A 17841-nucleotide genomic window follows, 5' to 3' on the forward strand; every position below is an offset into this window, starting at 1 on the left:
GATAGTTGAAGAAGATAGTGGGGGACGAGATGGCATTTCTTTGCAGCTCAGTCTTGGGGGTTGTGAGAGGATTATGGGTGTGTGAAAGTGCGACATGGTAAATCTGTTTGCAGTTTGGTGAATAGTGCTTGTCTGTGAAGGTCTTTGTGAGACATTTAGCATACTGGACGAGGGAATTCTCATCAATGCAGATAATCCGTCTGTGTGGCCAGGCTGTATGGCAGTGACTTTTTGGTGTGGAAGGGGTTGAGAGTCAGTTTAGGAATTATGAATAAAATCTTTTCAGTTTTCAAGCTGCACCAGTTTGAATAAAATTCTTGAGTTTTCAATGGATGTCTCTGCCATTGTCTTCAGGACTAAAAAGCACTAACTGCTGTGGCTGGCATGATTTTCCAATAATATAGGCATGATTGCAGCCTCTAGTACTAACCAGAGAGGGCTGAGATGACATGTTTGCAGAAGGTGAGTTGGGCAGCTTGTAGCAGCTCCGAATGTGCCATGGGACCGAGTGACATCAGGTGGTGCAAGGGGCTGTTGTCACATTGTAAACTGCTGCTCCTGCCGTCCTATAAGCGTTAGGCATCCGTCTTTATTTCCTTTTGACATCCAAAGCCCACCCCCATGCCCTACTAATGTAAGAAGTGGTTGATATCTTTGACATGAGAGAGTAGTTATAGGGCAGCTGGTTTTAGACCTTGGTCAACAAGAGCAGAAATCCTTTTAGTGGGAGTACGATAATTAGCTACAATGGGGCATTCAGGATTGTTGGGTTTGTGGAATTTTGGGGAGCATGTGTAAGGTGGGTAACTAGTTAAAGGTTAATCGTAGCTAATGGAAGATATTTTTAAAAAATAGAAATAGAAGATAATTGTGATTTACAGAAATAATGATATGCCAGAATAGGTGCCATCTTTCAGTTCACAGAAGGTGCTCATAACAAATACTAAGCAGTATGGGATTTTATAAACAAGAAAATTCCAAAACTACAGAGAAGATTTGCTTCTGCTCCCAGGAGATGTGAATGATCCCTTCCTAATCTTAATAAATGAGATGGGATGTGTGTGTGTTTCCTTTTCTGAAGACAGCTTTGGCTGAAAGCTAAATATGTAACAGTCTTTTTGTTCTGCCTGTCTGCATCTCAATGTGTCATCTTTACCATGGTCCTTATATGTAACAGTCTTTTTGTTCTGCCTGTCTGCACCTCAGTGTGTCACCTTTACCACAGTCCTTATATTCTTGATGTTCTAACTTGGAGTTTCCAGTGTTTGATTTAAATGCTTCCTTTCACTTTTCTTGGAACTGTAGGTTTGCTAATGCACTCAAAATTGCTTAAGCTATAGCAACCTTCAAGGAGGGCAATAAGCAGATGCCCAAAACTACTAACATGTTACTTCTGTTCCAGTTTCCTTAAAAGTTTTCAAGTCTCTCACATATAACAAGTTAAATAACTATTATGAAAAACATTAACTCCTTGTCAACAGACTGTTTGGGTTCCAACATGGTAAAAATACTGCTACTACTGCTCTCATTGAAGTTTTTAACTATGTGATTACTGCTTTTGAAAATAAGGATCTAGTATCTGTTGTTCTTTATGACTTCAGTAAAGCCTTTGAACATCTTTTAACATACTCTTTGCAAAAATGAAATTTTATGGCATGCATAACTAATCTTTGACTGTAATCAAGTCATATTTAAGCAACAAGAGACAATTTATCTCCACTAAAAATGATGCCCTTTGGAAGTCACTTCCACTTGTGCTGCAAGGCTCCATTCCTTTTCATCTCTGTAATTAGTTATTTATCTTCCTGTGTAGAAGCTAATTCAGAGGTATATTTTGCAGACAACACAACAATTATTAATACACACCACATTCACATGGAGTTGCATCAGGCAACTGCAGAAAAAATTAGAACTGGCTATGAACTGGTTTTCTTCTAATGAACTCCTCTGTAATCCTAATGAATCACTGGAACCATTTGTGGGAAAACTGTAATGAGAAAAGTGAATTCTGAGGAATGCTGCTATCATCTCCTTGTCTAGCTGAAGATATTCTGAGAGCTGTAAATCTACATATTTTTATAGCATTACTGTGTGCTAAAAGGAACTTAAGTGAGTTTGACACTAGCGAGAACATACACCATCACAATACTAGAGGCAAATAGGACTTCAGTTTGCCAAGGCACAGACTGGAGAAGACCAAGAACTAACAGAAAATAATGTGTATAGAACTGTTTAATAACCACTGAAAATCTACTTGTTCAGGACCATGGAATGCTTTTGAAATTGAGGTTTATAATTTGTTAGTGAAACACTCATTCTGCATAGTAGCAAAACTTCTTGAAATAACAGTGTCACTATCAGGTTTTAAGAATGTTAATAAACAAGTGAAATTAAATTGTAAGAATTTTTCTGTACAAATACCCTTGTTAACAATTATATATTTAATGACTAAACTCATTCTACTCTAAGAAGACAGTGGTTATAAAGAATTGAATTGTGAATAGTCCTGAGAAACTTAAAGTCATGAACATTCTTTTGTAAATTCAGCACACAATTTAGATTTATTTCTGTTGTGAAATGAATACTTCATGCATAAGTGAGTAAATAGCAGAAAATAATATATCATAGAGCATATTACATGCAGTTATAAAGAATGGATCTAGTGGAATTCAACATCCTCAAAGTTGCAATTATTGTTATAGGAAAAGAAAGTAAGCCAAATTGTTTGACATGGTAAGTAATATGATTTTAACTCTTTCAGTCCTTCTCAATATGAAAAGTATTGAATTTTCAGACCTGTTTACTTTTTTTATTAAAATTAAATTTGGTGATGTGAATTATTTGTTACTTGTTCATTGAGCATATAAACATCAGCCTCGGAATGGATATTCTGAATTCTTGACAGTAATTCCTTAAGCATTCCACTATTGCATAGGAGTGTAACCTTCCTGAGTACATTACCTTAAATTCACTTAAAGTTTAATGTAAGTGGAGAGATTGGTGGCAGTCACTGACACATATAACATTCACCTTTAAACAGACTGGTCCAGATGTGATGTGGGTGTGCTACACGAATCTGTAGTCATTAAACTGTGTTGAAATGTGACTGTAATTAGTCATGCAGTATTCCTGTACATTTCTTGAATCATAGTACACCAGGAAATTGTTGCATATTACTTAAATCAGCAGACTTGAAGTTAGCATTGACAAATCAATTCATTCCCAGACTTGAGCACACAAAGAATGACGTCTCATAAGATGCTATTGTGAGATGTTTGTTAAAAGACTTCAGATACGAGACCAACTAATTATGAATTCAATTTTGATGCTCTGGTCTTCTCCATTGTTAGTTTGAGTTCAAGTGTATTCCTTGAAGCTGCAGTTGGCAAAGAGAATTCACTGCTGCACCTGTAATGACATCAGAGCAGTGCCGCCAATGCCCTCTGCTACGTAGTCAGTACCTCAAACAGAAGTTACAAAAATACAGCAGGGACAGATGTTGTATATAGTACATAAATAAATCATGGGTGTGCAGAATAAAATCTTATGTAACATTAATCAGTACCAGAATAACATTACCCAACTTGTTTACTGACACATACCTGATAACAAGGGAATAGAGATTTTAGTATGATACCATTCATCCATACTTTGGGTTTTTTAAGTCTCAAAGTTTCTCCACCCTTTCAGTGACATATTTTACTCCATCTGGAACATACTTTGTGTTAACATTTTTGATTAAGTGTGTGATATGCTATAAAGAATCATTGCATTTAGTACGTCATAAATATTATCATTGCCATGCAAACAAAAACTGTTTAGGAGCTTTAAGATTTCTGCAAGGAGAATGGCATGTGCACTATTGCAGATACTTCACAGTGAATGCCATAGAATTTCTGTATGTGCATATAGTTTGTCAAATTGAATTGTTTCAAAATTAGTAGATAAAATTTTAGTCCTGAAAAAACAAATACAGTTTTGTGATGCCCATTCATATATCTGCTTGTGTCTGTATATGTGTGGATGGATATGTGTGTGTGTGCGAGTGTATACCTGTCCTTTTTTCTCCCTAAGGTAAGTCTTTCCGCTCCCGGGATTGGAATGACTCCTTACCCTCTCCCTTAAAACCCAAATCCTTTCGTCTTTCCCTCTCCTTCCCTCTTTCCTGATGAGGCAACCGTTGGTTGCGAAAGCTAGAATTTTGTGTGTATGTTTGTGTTTATTTGTGTGTCTATCGACATGCCAGCGCTTTCGTTTGGTGTATATATATATATATATATATATATATATATATATATATATATATATATATATATATATAATAGAGGGAAACATTCCACGTGGGAAAAATATATTTAAAAAGAAAGATGATGAGACTTACCAAACAAAAGCGCTGGCAGGTCGATAGACACACAAACAAACACAAACATACACAGAAAAATCAAGCTTTCGCAACAAACTGTTGCCTCATCAGGAAAGAGGGAAGGAGAGGGAAAGACGAAAGGATTTGGGTTTTAAGGGAGAGGGTAAGGAGTCATTCCAGTCCCGGGAGCGGAAAGACTTACGTTAGGGGGAAAAAAGGACAGGTATACACTCGCACACATACACATATCTGCTTGTGTCTGTGTATATGCGGATGGATATGTGTGTGTGTGCGAGTGTATACCTGTCCTTTTTTCCCCCTAAGGTAAGTCTTTCCGCTCCCGGGACTGGAATGACTCCTTACCCTCTCCCTTAAAACCCAAATCCTTTCGTCTTTCCCTCTCCTTCCCTCTTTCCTGATGAGGCAACAGTTTGTTGCGAAAGCTTGATTTTTCTGTGTATGTTTGTGTGTCTATCGACCTGCCAGCGCTTTTGTTTGGTAAGTCTCATCATCTTTCTTTTTAAATATATATATATATATATATATATATATATATATATATATATATATATAAAGAAAGATGATGAGACTTACCAAACAAAAGCGCTGGCAGGTCGATAGACACACAAACAAACATATATATATAAAAATAGAGGGAAACATTCCACGTGGGAAAAATATATCTAAAAAGAAAGATGATGAGACTTACCAAACAAAAGCGCTGGCAGGCCGATAGACACACAAACAAACACAAACATACACACAAAATTCAAGCTTTCGCAACCAACGGTTGCCTCATCAGGAAAGAGGGAAGGAGAGGGAAAGACGAAAGGATTTGGGTTTTAAGGGAGAGGGTAAGGAGTCATTCCAATCCCGGGAGTGGAAAGACTTACCTTAGGTGGAAAAAAGGACAGGTATACACTCGCACACACACACATATCCATCCACATATACACAGACACAAGCAGACATTTGTAAAGGCAAAGAGTTTGGGCAGAGATGTCAGTCGAGGCGGAAGTACAGAGTCAAAGATGTTGTTGAAAGACAGGTGAGGTATGAGCGGCGGCAAATTGAAATTAGAAATTAGCGGAGATTGAGGGAAAAATATATCTAAAACCAAAGATGCTGAAACTTACCAAACGAAAGCGTTGGTATGTTGATAGAGACAATAACAAACACAAACACACACACAAATTTCAAGCTTTCGCAACCCATGGTTGCTCCATCAGGAAAGAGGGAAGGAGGGGTAAAGATGAAAGGATGTGGGTTTTAAGGGAGAGCGTAAGGAGTCATTCCAATACCAGGAGCGGAAAGCCTTACCTTAGGGGGGAAAAAGGGACATGTATACACTCGCACACACACACATATCCATCCATCCTTTCGTCTTTCCCTCTCCTTCCCTCTTTCCTGATGAAGCAACTTTGGGTTGCGAAAGCTTGAAATTTGTGTGTGTGTTTGTGTGTTTTTTATTGTGTCTATCTATCAGCACTTTCTCATTTGGTAAGTCACAGCATCTTTGTTTTTGATATATTTTTCCCATGTGGAATGTTTCTTTCTGTTATATTGAAACATTAATTTAGTTAGCACTAGATGGAAAAATGAAATACACTTGGACAACACTTCATTAAGCTTTTTACAGTGCGGTGAGTACTGTTCAGCTAGTTTCATTTCCAGCAGGCTTCCAATGGAACCAAAAAAACTGAATGATAAGCTACAAGAATTCAGACCAAAGTTGAATTGTTTCTTTAAGGCACACTTTTTCTATCCTGTACAGAAGTTCCTTACAGTAATTGATAACAATTCTCTGTAATGTGTTATTTATTCATATAGTCTCTCACAATTTTTAATGCTTTGTTATTTAATTATTTTGTTTATAAATTTTCTAATCAGTATTATGTAAACTATGCATTCACTCATTCCATGACCAAGTAGCTCTTGCTTGAATGGTTCCACAGAATCTGATTAAACAAATAAGAAACAAAATCACAATTCTTACTTTATTTTTCTTAGGTGGCAGTGGAAGACAGTCTTTATCTCGTGTTGCAGCATACATATGTGAATATCAAACATTTCAAATTGAAGTTACAAAACAATACCGAGTCCAGGAATTTCGTGAAGACTTAAAAACATTATACACAGTCACAGGAGTTGAAAATAAAGCTACTACTTTTCTATTTAATGATACACAGGTATAAATATTACATTTCCATGATGATCATAGTGATTTAGTAGAACAGAAAACTAGTTATCTACTTGTTTACTAATTATATCTCAATCTAATGATTTTTCTGCTCTTGATACCAGAACAATTAACAAATACTGTATGTAATTTCCTTACTCTATTTGTTAGTCTATCATTATTGTAACTTTATGTAGAAACATTTGTCAATTTGAAGCACTTCTGACATGTAATTGTGCCCCTGAAGTCTTCTGGAATTTCTTCTTGACTAGTCTTCCTGTAATTTTTGGATTTGGTGAAGAGTTGTTACATAACATACATCACACTGCAAAAGTTAATTTTTGACCATTTCGTATTTATTGCCACATAGTAACATTTTCATGATTAGCTTGTATTCACGAGTTAGACAGTTAATATATCATGGGCCAGCACTTCTCCTAATCTAAAAGAACTTTGCCAAAATTTTTAAAGTGTCCAGATATTAACTTTGCACTGTAACTATTGAACACTGACTGAAAATTACATGATGGCTATGTTTGGAATACACAGCAAGAAACTGACTAATATTATGTGTACAGTGCCTGTTTATAGACACTTGTATTAAAAGAAGAATACAAATTGTTAAATGCTGAGTTAATACATCTGGTTATTAGTTCAAAAAACAGCAAAATTAGAAGACTGATACATGATGTATACATGTGGACTACATACTAAAGACTGACTGCATGATGTTTATGACATGGACCCAGTAATGCAACTGTCTAAAGCTTTGTCCATGATACCTATTCATAGGTGCACACAAGATAGACACCAAAAAATGCTAATATACAAGCTTATTCTGTATTAGATATTAATATAAAAAAGTAAAGTTAAAGAGGCAAAGACACAATAAGTACTAACATGCCTTTGTTTAATAACACCTTTATAATTATAAAATTGCAAAATTATCAGTAATATTTGATAGGAGAGCAATTCACTGTGTAAAAGGATTCCTCGAGTTTGCTAAAAAGTCTTCAGCAAGTGAAATTTTCTAATTGGTATAGTTACCGGACTAACAAGTTAATTTAGTGAAAATGTGTTTTTTTGGAAACATAAAAATGTGACAGCACTGAATTTTGGAAATAATCACATTTTAATGTCAGAACGTTCTAGAACACAAAAATTTTGTTTGTGAATAATTTTTGAAATATGATGTTTTTGGAAAAAATAAAGTATTTATTGAAAAGAGGAGAATAAAGGCTTTCAAATAAGCTGTAACAATTTAAAATTAACAGCTTTTAGCTCATCAAAAATTTCACTTTTCCATGGTTTTTACATATAGTAAATAATAAATATGTCTTTGGAAAAAATATTTCCATGTGAATTAACTATACTATTGTCATCAGTGATCAGAAAGTTACTCATTGAATAGCAAAATTGTATGAATTCCTTTTTGAGCGAGAAATTTGATATTTTGTGCAACTTTTGAAGATGTATTATTAACAAAATGTGACCAGCAAAGGAAATACACTCCCGGAAATTGAAATAAGAACACCGTGAATTCATTGTCCCAGGAAGGGGAAACTTTATTGACACATTCCTGGGGTCAGATACATCACATGATCACACTGACAGAACCACAGGCACATAGACACAGGCAACAGAGCATGCACAATGTCGGCACTAGTACAGTGTATATCCACCTTTCGCAGCAATGCAGGCTGCTATTCTCCCATGGAGACGGTCGTAGAGATGCTGGATGTAGTCCTGTGGAACGGCTTGCCATGCCATTTCCACCTGGCGCCTCAGTTGGACCAGCGTTTGTGCTGGACGTGCAGACCGCGTGAGACGATGCTTCATCCAGTCCCAAACATGCTCAATGGGGGACAGATCCGGAGATCTTGCTGGCCAGGGTAGTTGACTTACACCTTCTAGAGCACGTTGGGTGGCACGGGATACATGCGGACGTGCATTATCCTGTTGGAACAGCAAGTTCCCTTGCCGGTCTAGGAATGGTAGAACGATGGGTTCGATGACGGTTTGGATGTACCGTGCACTATTCAGTGTCCCCTCGACGATCACCAGTGGTGTACGGCCAGTGTAGGAGATCGCTCCCCACACCATGATGCCGGGTGTTGGCCCTGTGTGCCTCGGTCGTATGCAGTCCTGATTGTGGCGCTCACCTGCACGGCGCGAAACAGGCATACGACCATCATTGGCACCAAGGCAGAAGCAACTCTCATCGCTGAAGACGACACATCTCCATTCGTCCCTCCATTCACGTCTGTCGCGACACCACTGGAGGCGGGCTGCACGATGTTGGGGCGTGAGCGGAAGACGGCCTAACGGTGTGCGGGACCGTAGCCCAGCTTCATGGAGACGGTTGCGAATGGTCCTCGCCGATACCCCAGGAGCAACAGTGTCCCTAATTTGCTGGGAAGTGGCGGTGCGGTCCCCTACGGCACTGCATAGGATCCTACGGTCTTGGCGTGCATCCGTGCGTCGCTGCGGTCCGGTCCCAGGTCGACGGGCATGTGCACCTTCCGCCGACCACTGGCGACAACATCGATGTACTGTGGAGACCTCACGCCCCACGTGTTGAGCAATTCGGCGGTACGTCCACCCGGCCTCCCGCATGCCCACTATACGCCCTCGCTCAAAGTCCGTCAACTGCACATACGGTTCACGTCCACGCTGTCGCGGCATGCTACCAGTGTTAAAGACTGCGATGGAGCTCCATATGCCACGGCAAACTGGGTGACACTGACGGCGGCGGTGCACAAATGCTGCGCAGCTAGCGCCATTCGACGGCCAACACCGCGGTTCCTGGTGTGTCCGCTGTGCCGTGCGTGTGATCATTGCTTGTACAGCCCTCTCGCAGTGTCCGGAGCAAGTATGGTGGGTCTGACACACCGGTGTCAATGTGTTCTTTTTTCCATTTCCAGGAGTGTATATATCTACTTTGCTCCAGTCTTTTCACATAAAGCAATCCTTGGAAGCAAGGGAATTGAACCCAGTTCTTTCCAAAGCAGTATGATATGATGAAATACAGAGGTAGATAAAAGAGTGATAGTAAACATAATGTTAGAGGTACGAAGTGAATGGTGTATTGGACTAACAGAAGACTCCAATAGATTCTTAGGAAAAAAGAACAGATTATGTGTTAGTGTTTAAAATTAGGGGGTAGAGAATGGATGATCTAAAGGAAGCAGAAAAAAAAGACAGTAAAAGAAAAATATGGATGCAAAGTGATTGAAGGAGAACTGCCAGGAAGGTGTTTATAAAGAGGTACTGCTTTGAAAGACAACATTACTTAATCCTGCCAAACAAATTTTTGTATATGAAGTTATGGAATTTGTGTACTAAACATAAATATTGTTTAGCCTGGACATGAATATTTTTAATGTTAAGGAACTTTTTAAAAGTAGCTGTTTGTATTATAAAAGTAGTTGTTCATACTATAGCAAGTAATAAATTGGCACTACTCAACAGTGTGCCAGGCTTATTTTCTATAATGAATAATGTTAAAGTAATTTTCCTTTTAGATTGCAGATGAAGCCTTTGTTGAAGTAATTAATAATGTCTTAAGTAGTGGAGAAGTACCAAATCTATTCAAGGCAGAGGAGTTCGATGAAGTAAGTAGTATCACAAAGTCTTACTAATATTTCTTGTCTAGGATTAATGTTTTATAAATAGAATAACCCAGTGGCAGATACAGAAAAACTTCAAGAAGGGGGTGCTAAAGATACGGTATCTTGAGCTACCTTTTCTTTTACGGTAAAAAAAAAAAAAAAAAAAATAAAATAAAAAATCAACTTGCATACAAAGTTTTAATAAATTTTTATTAAACTCATTAAACATGTGTACAAGACAATGCCATCTTATAATATAAAAGAGTTGCAATTGTGGTTCTCTTCCTTAAATGATGAATTCTATGCACCTATTCTTCCTGGCAAATTGGTTAATTACATCATCTACAGGACAATCAATGTCAGGGTTAGTGTTCAACAGAGCTATTAAGTCAATCCCTGTGTGCCAGACAGAAATGTAAGAAACATGATGACATGGACACACGTGCTACATAGAAAAGAACAACTGCTTGATTACTCGATTCAGTTGAATCAACTGACGAAAGAAATGAATGAATAACGTGCAGGCTGACTGGTGGAGGCGGCACGGGTGGCAGTGCATATGGCCTCCCAAGGGGGGAGGTGCATGCTCCTCGCGCCCCCGTATGTATCTGCCTCTGGAATTACCCAATAATTTCTGTGGTTGCCTATGTCATGAATTAATTACAATTTGGACATGCTGGTCAGATCCAAATAAAAATGCTTCTATTCTTCTTTGGGAACTGCTTCTCCTGTGCAGTGTCTTCAGTGCTAAATGGTCTGTCTATTAATGCTTTTTTATACGTTGATAGATAACTTCCATCAGACATGTATTGTAGTGCCTCAAGAACTTTGGGGTAAATTCTAGAGACACTCATGTTTTCACTATCTCGAACACACGATATTTTAAGGATGAGTGTGTGTGAATGGAAATGTGTCTACTGCGCCACGGTTTACATATGTTGCATGATGGGTGTGTGTTACAAGATTAAAGTTCTGGCGGTGTATCTGTGCTGACAAGTGGTGGCTGTGCACGCCTTGGAAGCCGTATGACCAGTACAAGGAGTAATCAAGGGCTACTCTTTGGCAGTGAAATAGTAGTGACTGTTGGGAACAAATGAAATAGGTTTTATCTATAGACTCGTATACACTGTTGTTTGACTTGCTAGGAGCAAGAACTGGTTTGACAAGGGTTATTTAACCATAAGAGACTGTAATGGCATATGTTAAGTACTCAAGTTTTCCAGACGTAGTTGATTTATGAGACTTGAAAGAACATGTGAAACTTGTGTAGTTGTGTTACTGTGAAGAGAAAATATAGCAGAAATGATATAAAGGTGTTCTGAGAGTAATGAATTATTTCAATGGTAGAGAAGTAGTTCAGTAATATTTTTACTATCAAAAACAGTCTTCATCACAATTTATTTATTATGGTGACCGGTTTTGACCACTAGTGTTGTCATCTTCAGACCAATGAGTAAGAATCTACTTCTAGTGATTTACCACCAGAAGGAGGTTCTTACTCATTGGTCTGAAGATGACCACAGTAGTGGGCAAAACCAGTTACTGTAATAAATAAATTGTGATCAAGACTGTTTTTGTTAGTAAAGATCACTCTCACAATGTATTCAAAAGTAATCACTAATATTTCCCTAACCAGAACATTATCTTCAGAGAAGAATCATTTTGAAGATCGACACAGCCGTCTGTCCTGAGAAGAAGATCGGTTGCACACAATATGCAAATCGCCCACGAGAGACATGTGATTCTTGCACCCCAGTACCATACAGTCTCCGGTTGTAAGGAAAATGTTAGAGTATAATACAATTTTATTACAGTTGCTTGAACTACATGTCATGTCTCATTAGAATCCACTACATTAATACATTTTGACAAATCAGGAGAATTAGTGTCAGAATTACTGTTCAAAACCTTTCATATTTGCTTCTAGGATGTCACTATTGTTATTGTGAGTGCCATTCTTCTATGACTTTAAAGCATGCCCAAACTATGACATCTGAGAACAACCAGCCTGTAGCAGGTGGAGCCACTAAATTCGTCGTTCCATCTTGCAGATATACTGTGCACATGTACCTCATATTAACTGCACATATTAATATATCATTTCTCTCACAATTTGTGCTGTACAAAACTTGGCTATTAACTATTAACGGAAAATTCAGTTAATGATAAATAATCTTTGTTTTAATTTTCTGCTGTATATTAAATTTTCGTTGTCACCTCTTTATATTTAATAAGGTAATCACCAACTTGTTGCTGTGATTTACCCAAGTTTATACATAGGCCATTTACATATCTTTTAAATGAAAATTACTTCATCATATTGGGAACAACATATTGCAAGGTAATCACAACACTATACCATCTGTCGCAAAGCTCTGACATCTCCTTTACGTTCGGGTATGTGTGGATATAACTCTTTCACTACCCTGCTTGATAAAAGTAAGTCTCCTTATACTTTACTAGTTTAGGAACTCTTCTAAAATGGGAAACAAAATTCACTACCACTCCTAACTTCTGTAAGAACTGTTTAAACACCTTCTTCTGTAGAAACCTACTTCTCAATCACTTATAATCTTTACAGTGTTATTTTCCTCTCAAAATCTATCCCCCTAACACAGTCATCCCTTCTGTGGTTTCATCTAACCTCTGTATAGGTCCTCCCTTCCCTGAGTTCACCTTAGTTCACCTAAACTTTTCCTCCAACATACAGTTTTTACAACTCAGAAAAGTCAAATACCCCCTCATTCCCCATTCATCTGTTTGAAGAAATTTCTCCTTATAGATATGAATTCACCTGATCAATTAAACCTATTTGCAAGTGACAGTTTCATCCCTCCTCCTGATCTAGAAAAACTTTCACCTATTTCTTGGTTAATGTTCTGGATGGATGATTGTACGGTCGTATATTACTCGACTCATTTGCTGTCACATTCTCATTGTACTCCGAGACAATTTGCAAATATTTTGCTTGGATGTCAGCATGTCATAACTAAATTTTGGGAATGGGCGCAATTCCCTTTCTTTTCACCAGCTAACATGTTGCTAACATACAGGACATTACAATAGGGGTTCTGTTAACTTATGTTCTCTATGTCTTTCTACCATACTTATGTATGTGGTGTGTGTGTGTGTGTGTGTGTGTGTGTGTGTGTGTGTGTGTGTGGAGAGCGGAGGGGGTGGGGATGCACACACGCTTGTATATGTTACTTCTTGGGCATTCCTGTGAAAACAGGTTTGTGTATCAATGTTTGAAATGGAATTAAGAAGGACTTCTGTGATAGAAACTATTGAATATGGATAAGAAGAGGAAAAGTAAGACAAGAAGTGTTAGGTCCTAAGAAGAGTAGGATAGAGGACAGACGCCAAAGACTGATTTCCATACCTCTCCTCTCCGGGATTCCCTCCCTCACAGTTTCTTCACTGTGGAGCCAGAGGATGAAGATATTCAGCATACCCAGATAGTGAAGTTTCTCTACCCATGCTTCTTTGGTTCACCAACACAGACCCTGAAAAGAGATCCAAAAATTGCTTGTAATAGATTGTGGCCAGTGTACTTGTGTGCTTACCAGTGTGAATTTTGGACAGGTAAGATCATGGAGGTGGTTGAAATCAGAGGCAAGAAAATTTCTGTTGTACTATGCCGATTACTGTGTGTTCTAGAATTTATATGTTGTGATCCACATATACAATAAGTAAATCATTAACATTCCATTCAAGAACTTCATCAAGACTATATTGTCTTTCTGAGGCTATTATTTTCAAGATATTATACTTATTGACCCATTCCATGGTATTGATCTGTGAGAAAGTGGTTTAATTACTCATTAGCATAATGACCTGCATATTGCACTTGATGACTCCAGTGTGGATCAGCTTATTACATTGTCAACAACTATGAACAACTATGTTTTTATAATCAAAGATGTTTAGTACATGTAGTTAATATTTATTTACTAATTAATATAATTTTATGTCTGCAGTAGTTTGTATTGGTCTTCAGCGCAATAATTATGTACATGATTCTAATTCTCTACAATGTATGTGTGACTAATGTTATTATGAAGAGATAGTAGAAGGAAAATTCATTTGTGGATTATAGGAAAGTAAAAGTACAAGAAACTGCCAGAGGGAAAACAAATTAGGAAAGAGTGAAGCCGTTAACTGAGAACGTGGCGGTTGTCACTCCGCCAAATCTGCAAAGGGTGCAGACTCTCCTGAGGATCTATAGCACTTAAATATTATTCCTGAGTACCAGTGGTGTTGAAAATGTACTTCTGGATGCATTTCCAGTTACAACAATCAAACCTCACATCTCAGTTTGTTTAGTATATACACAAGGTTGTTGACACTCCACGTCAAACGTTCCTTTTTGTCTTCTTTAATTTTACTTAAATATCTGAAATTCCTATTTACCTTCCCTTGTGTGCTTTTTGACCAACATTTCTTCTAAAAATTTTCCTGGAAATTGTCCCAAGATTTAAAACTCTTGTGAATAAGCAATTTCCCATTCAACTGCGTCACCTACCAGGTAACTTATGTACAGAATCTATTATTTAGAATCTCCCCACATCTTTGGTAAGAATCTAGAGAAAACTCTTAAAAAATAGGGCAGAGAAACTTCACTATCTGGAGTAAAATTAGGAAAACTCCTGATAATTTATTATCATCTTTAACCTGATTTTTACTTAACTTTTCTTTTGTTTTCTCTAGTTCCTTCCATACTCTCTTGAAATTTACCTTCATTTTTAACTAAATCACCTGAAGAATTAGATTTGTATATAGTAGAATCAATTCTCTCTTGCACCTTCTTCTCGAGTTGTTCATTTATACGTTCCACCCAACCAGTAACAGTAGTTGGTGAATTCATTGATACATTCCAATATTTAGTCTGTTCAAATACATTTAGCGTTACTTATGTGTCTGTGATTTGCTCATGAACATTGCTAAATCTTTGTTCCATATTCTTCCATTTGTCTCAAGGGGGGAGGGAGGAGGAAACAATTAGCTAATTGATTACATATAATTTCTTCTCTCTATTCATTGACAGCATGTTTTAGACTCATTTGTGCCTGTTGACCCTCATTGTCAAGGACTACACTTCTTGCATATATTCTATTGCTTGAGTGGTCCATGCCAATCTTTTGAACTGCTGCAAGAAAGTGGATATTAAATACATTTGCTGCCTGGATACTATGATTTACTATTTCACTGTTTTCTTTCGTAACAAAGTCATTGCATTCCTTAACTGAGTTTCTGGTGTCTCTTTTTTGACTGTCGCCAATATATATTTGATTTTATTATCAGAATTACTGATTTCAGATGTTATTCATGGAAATAGGGGAAACCAGAAAACAAGATAATTATAATGTTGGAAATGGTGTGTTACAGAAGTATGCTGAAAAATTAAGTCAGTATATAGTGTAATAAAGAGCACCTTCACAGAATCATTGAGGAAAGTGGTATGGATAAAATTCTGACTACATGAAAGTATGGGATGATAGTCCACATTTTAAGATATGAGGGGAGGGGGAGTAAATTCCATGGTATTAAGAGGGAGCTGTTATAATGTGTGCATCTTCCTATGCATATTAAATACACCGAGGCGACAAAAGTCATGAGATACCTCCTAATATTGTGAGGGACCACCTTTTGTCCAATTTACTGCAGCTGCTCAGTGTGGCTTGGGCTCAACAAGTAATTGGAAGACCCATGTAGAAATATTGATCCATGCTGCCTCTGTTGCCATCCATAATTACAAAAGTGTTTCTGGTGCAGAATTTTGTGCATAAACTAACCATTTGATTATGTCCCATAAATTTTAGATTGAATTCATTTCAGGTGATCTAGGTGCAAAATCATTTGCTCAAATTTTCCAGAATGTTCTTCAAACTGATCACAAATAGCTGGGGCCCAGTGATATGGTACATTGGCATCCACAAAAATTCCATCATGGTTTGGTAACATGAAGTCCTTGAATCGCAGCAAATGGTCTGCAACTAACCAAACATAACCATTTCCAGTCAACGAGCAGTTCAGTTGGACTAGAGAACCTAGTCCATTCTGTGCAAACACACCCCAGACGATTATGGAGCCACCTGACTTGCACAGTGCCTTGTTAACAACTTGGATCCATGGCTTTGTGTGATCTGTGACACACTCAGACCTTACCATCAGCTGTTACTAAGTGAAATTGGTACTCATCAGGCCAGACCATGGTTTTCCAGTTGGCTAGGGCACAACCAATCCGATCATGAGCCCAGGAAAGACACTGCCATAGTCCATTAATACCAAATTCCATTGCCCTATCCTAATGATATATTCGTTGTACACTGATTGGTGACAAAAAAGGTAGCCTTTGTCCAGCATGTTGAACATGATGGTTTAAGGCATCTACATCTGTAGTAATGAATTGGAAACAAATTACAGTATCAGTCACAGTTTTATGTGTAAAAAATCCAGCTAGTGCTGTAATTTGTTTCCAAAAACAGACAGCCACCTTGGCTTCCACAGCCTATTATTGTATAATTTTTAAGCATTCGACTGACAATATTACATCATTCTAAATTTCATTAAAACTAAACAAACATTTCAGCAAATTTACATAATTTATTGCATTATAAGCTGTTTAAGTTTTTCTTTTGCTATGTGTTTTGTAAAATAGTACTCTTACAACTGAAAATTGGTCTTTTTGACAATTATCCAAATTTTGAGGTTATATTCATTAATCTTGTCTAGTATTAAGTTTCAACATTAATCCGTATATATTCAGTGGTTGTTTTTTTATGTTTTATTCATGCATACATTTGCAAACATTTTAATAATTAATTTTTTTTTCTTCAAAATAGAATAAAATACATATTTCTGAACAATGAAGCAAGATTATTATTTTAAGAGTATGGAAGGTATAGATTGCTATTCACAATTTAAAGGAGGAGTTGAGCTACAGACAGGTACAATGAAAAGAATATAAAAAATACAGGGTGTTCAAAAATTTATAGAAGGGAGTGAGTATGTAATATTTTGAATAGGAACCTATGTCCAGAAACATACCATTTCCATTCTATGGCAGTTTCAGTTCAGATGTTTAACTCATCCACTTCTGCTTGAGGAAATGAATTAAGTGTGACAATTATTACAGAACAATATGAATGGGAACATAAAAAAACATCCATTTATCACTTCAGCACATTTATTTGTATTAACACTTAAACATAGCATGTTTACATTATTCAGAAACAAAAAAGAACCCAACATACTATACATACAGAACAGTGCTGTTGCATTACAACAGCAGCTTGATGTGGCAACCACCAACATTGTTACAGGTATTGTACCTACATATCATGTTCTGATACCCACTCTCCATTCCAGATGGTGTCTCTTCACTGTCTAGTGCAGTGGCAAGAACTTCTGTCACCAGATCTTCCTCTGTCTCTACAGGAGGCTTGTAGCAAGGCAGACATTAAGTAACATCAGGTGACCATCTGATGTGCTCACCATCCTGTCTACCTTGTTGCATACCAGGACAAGCAATTCTGAGACTTTTCTCTTTCCCATAGTAGACATGGTGAGTCACACATCTGAATTGAAATTGTCATAGAATGGAAACGGAATCCTACTCAAAATATTATGTACTCACTCCCCTTTAAAAAGAATTTCCAAACAAGCTGTATTTAAGCTTTTGGACA

The 17841-nt window shown here is 37.3% G+C and overlaps 1 protein-coding gene across 1 annotated transcript in view; it reads left to right on the plus strand.

The window, feature by feature from the left end:
* Window positions 1-17841, plus strand: part of LOC126092664 (dynein axonemal heavy chain 2) — a 994477-nt gene that overhangs the window by 618746 nt on the left and 357890 nt on the right. The window contains exons 58-59 of the mRNA XM_049908386.1: window positions 6374-6552; window positions 10067-10156. Of these exons, the coding sequence (XP_049764343.1) occupies window positions 6374-6552; window positions 10067-10156 (269 nt within the window). The remainder of the gene's footprint in view (window positions 1-6373; window positions 6553-10066; window positions 10157-17841) is intronic.

This window comes from Schistocerca cancellata, chromosome 7 (assembly GCF_023864275.1).
Source record: "Schistocerca cancellata isolate TAMUIC-IGC-003103 chromosome 7, iqSchCanc2.1, whole genome shotgun sequence".
Classification (NCBI taxonomy): Eukaryota; Metazoa; Arthropoda; class Insecta; order Orthoptera; family Acrididae; genus Schistocerca; species Schistocerca cancellata.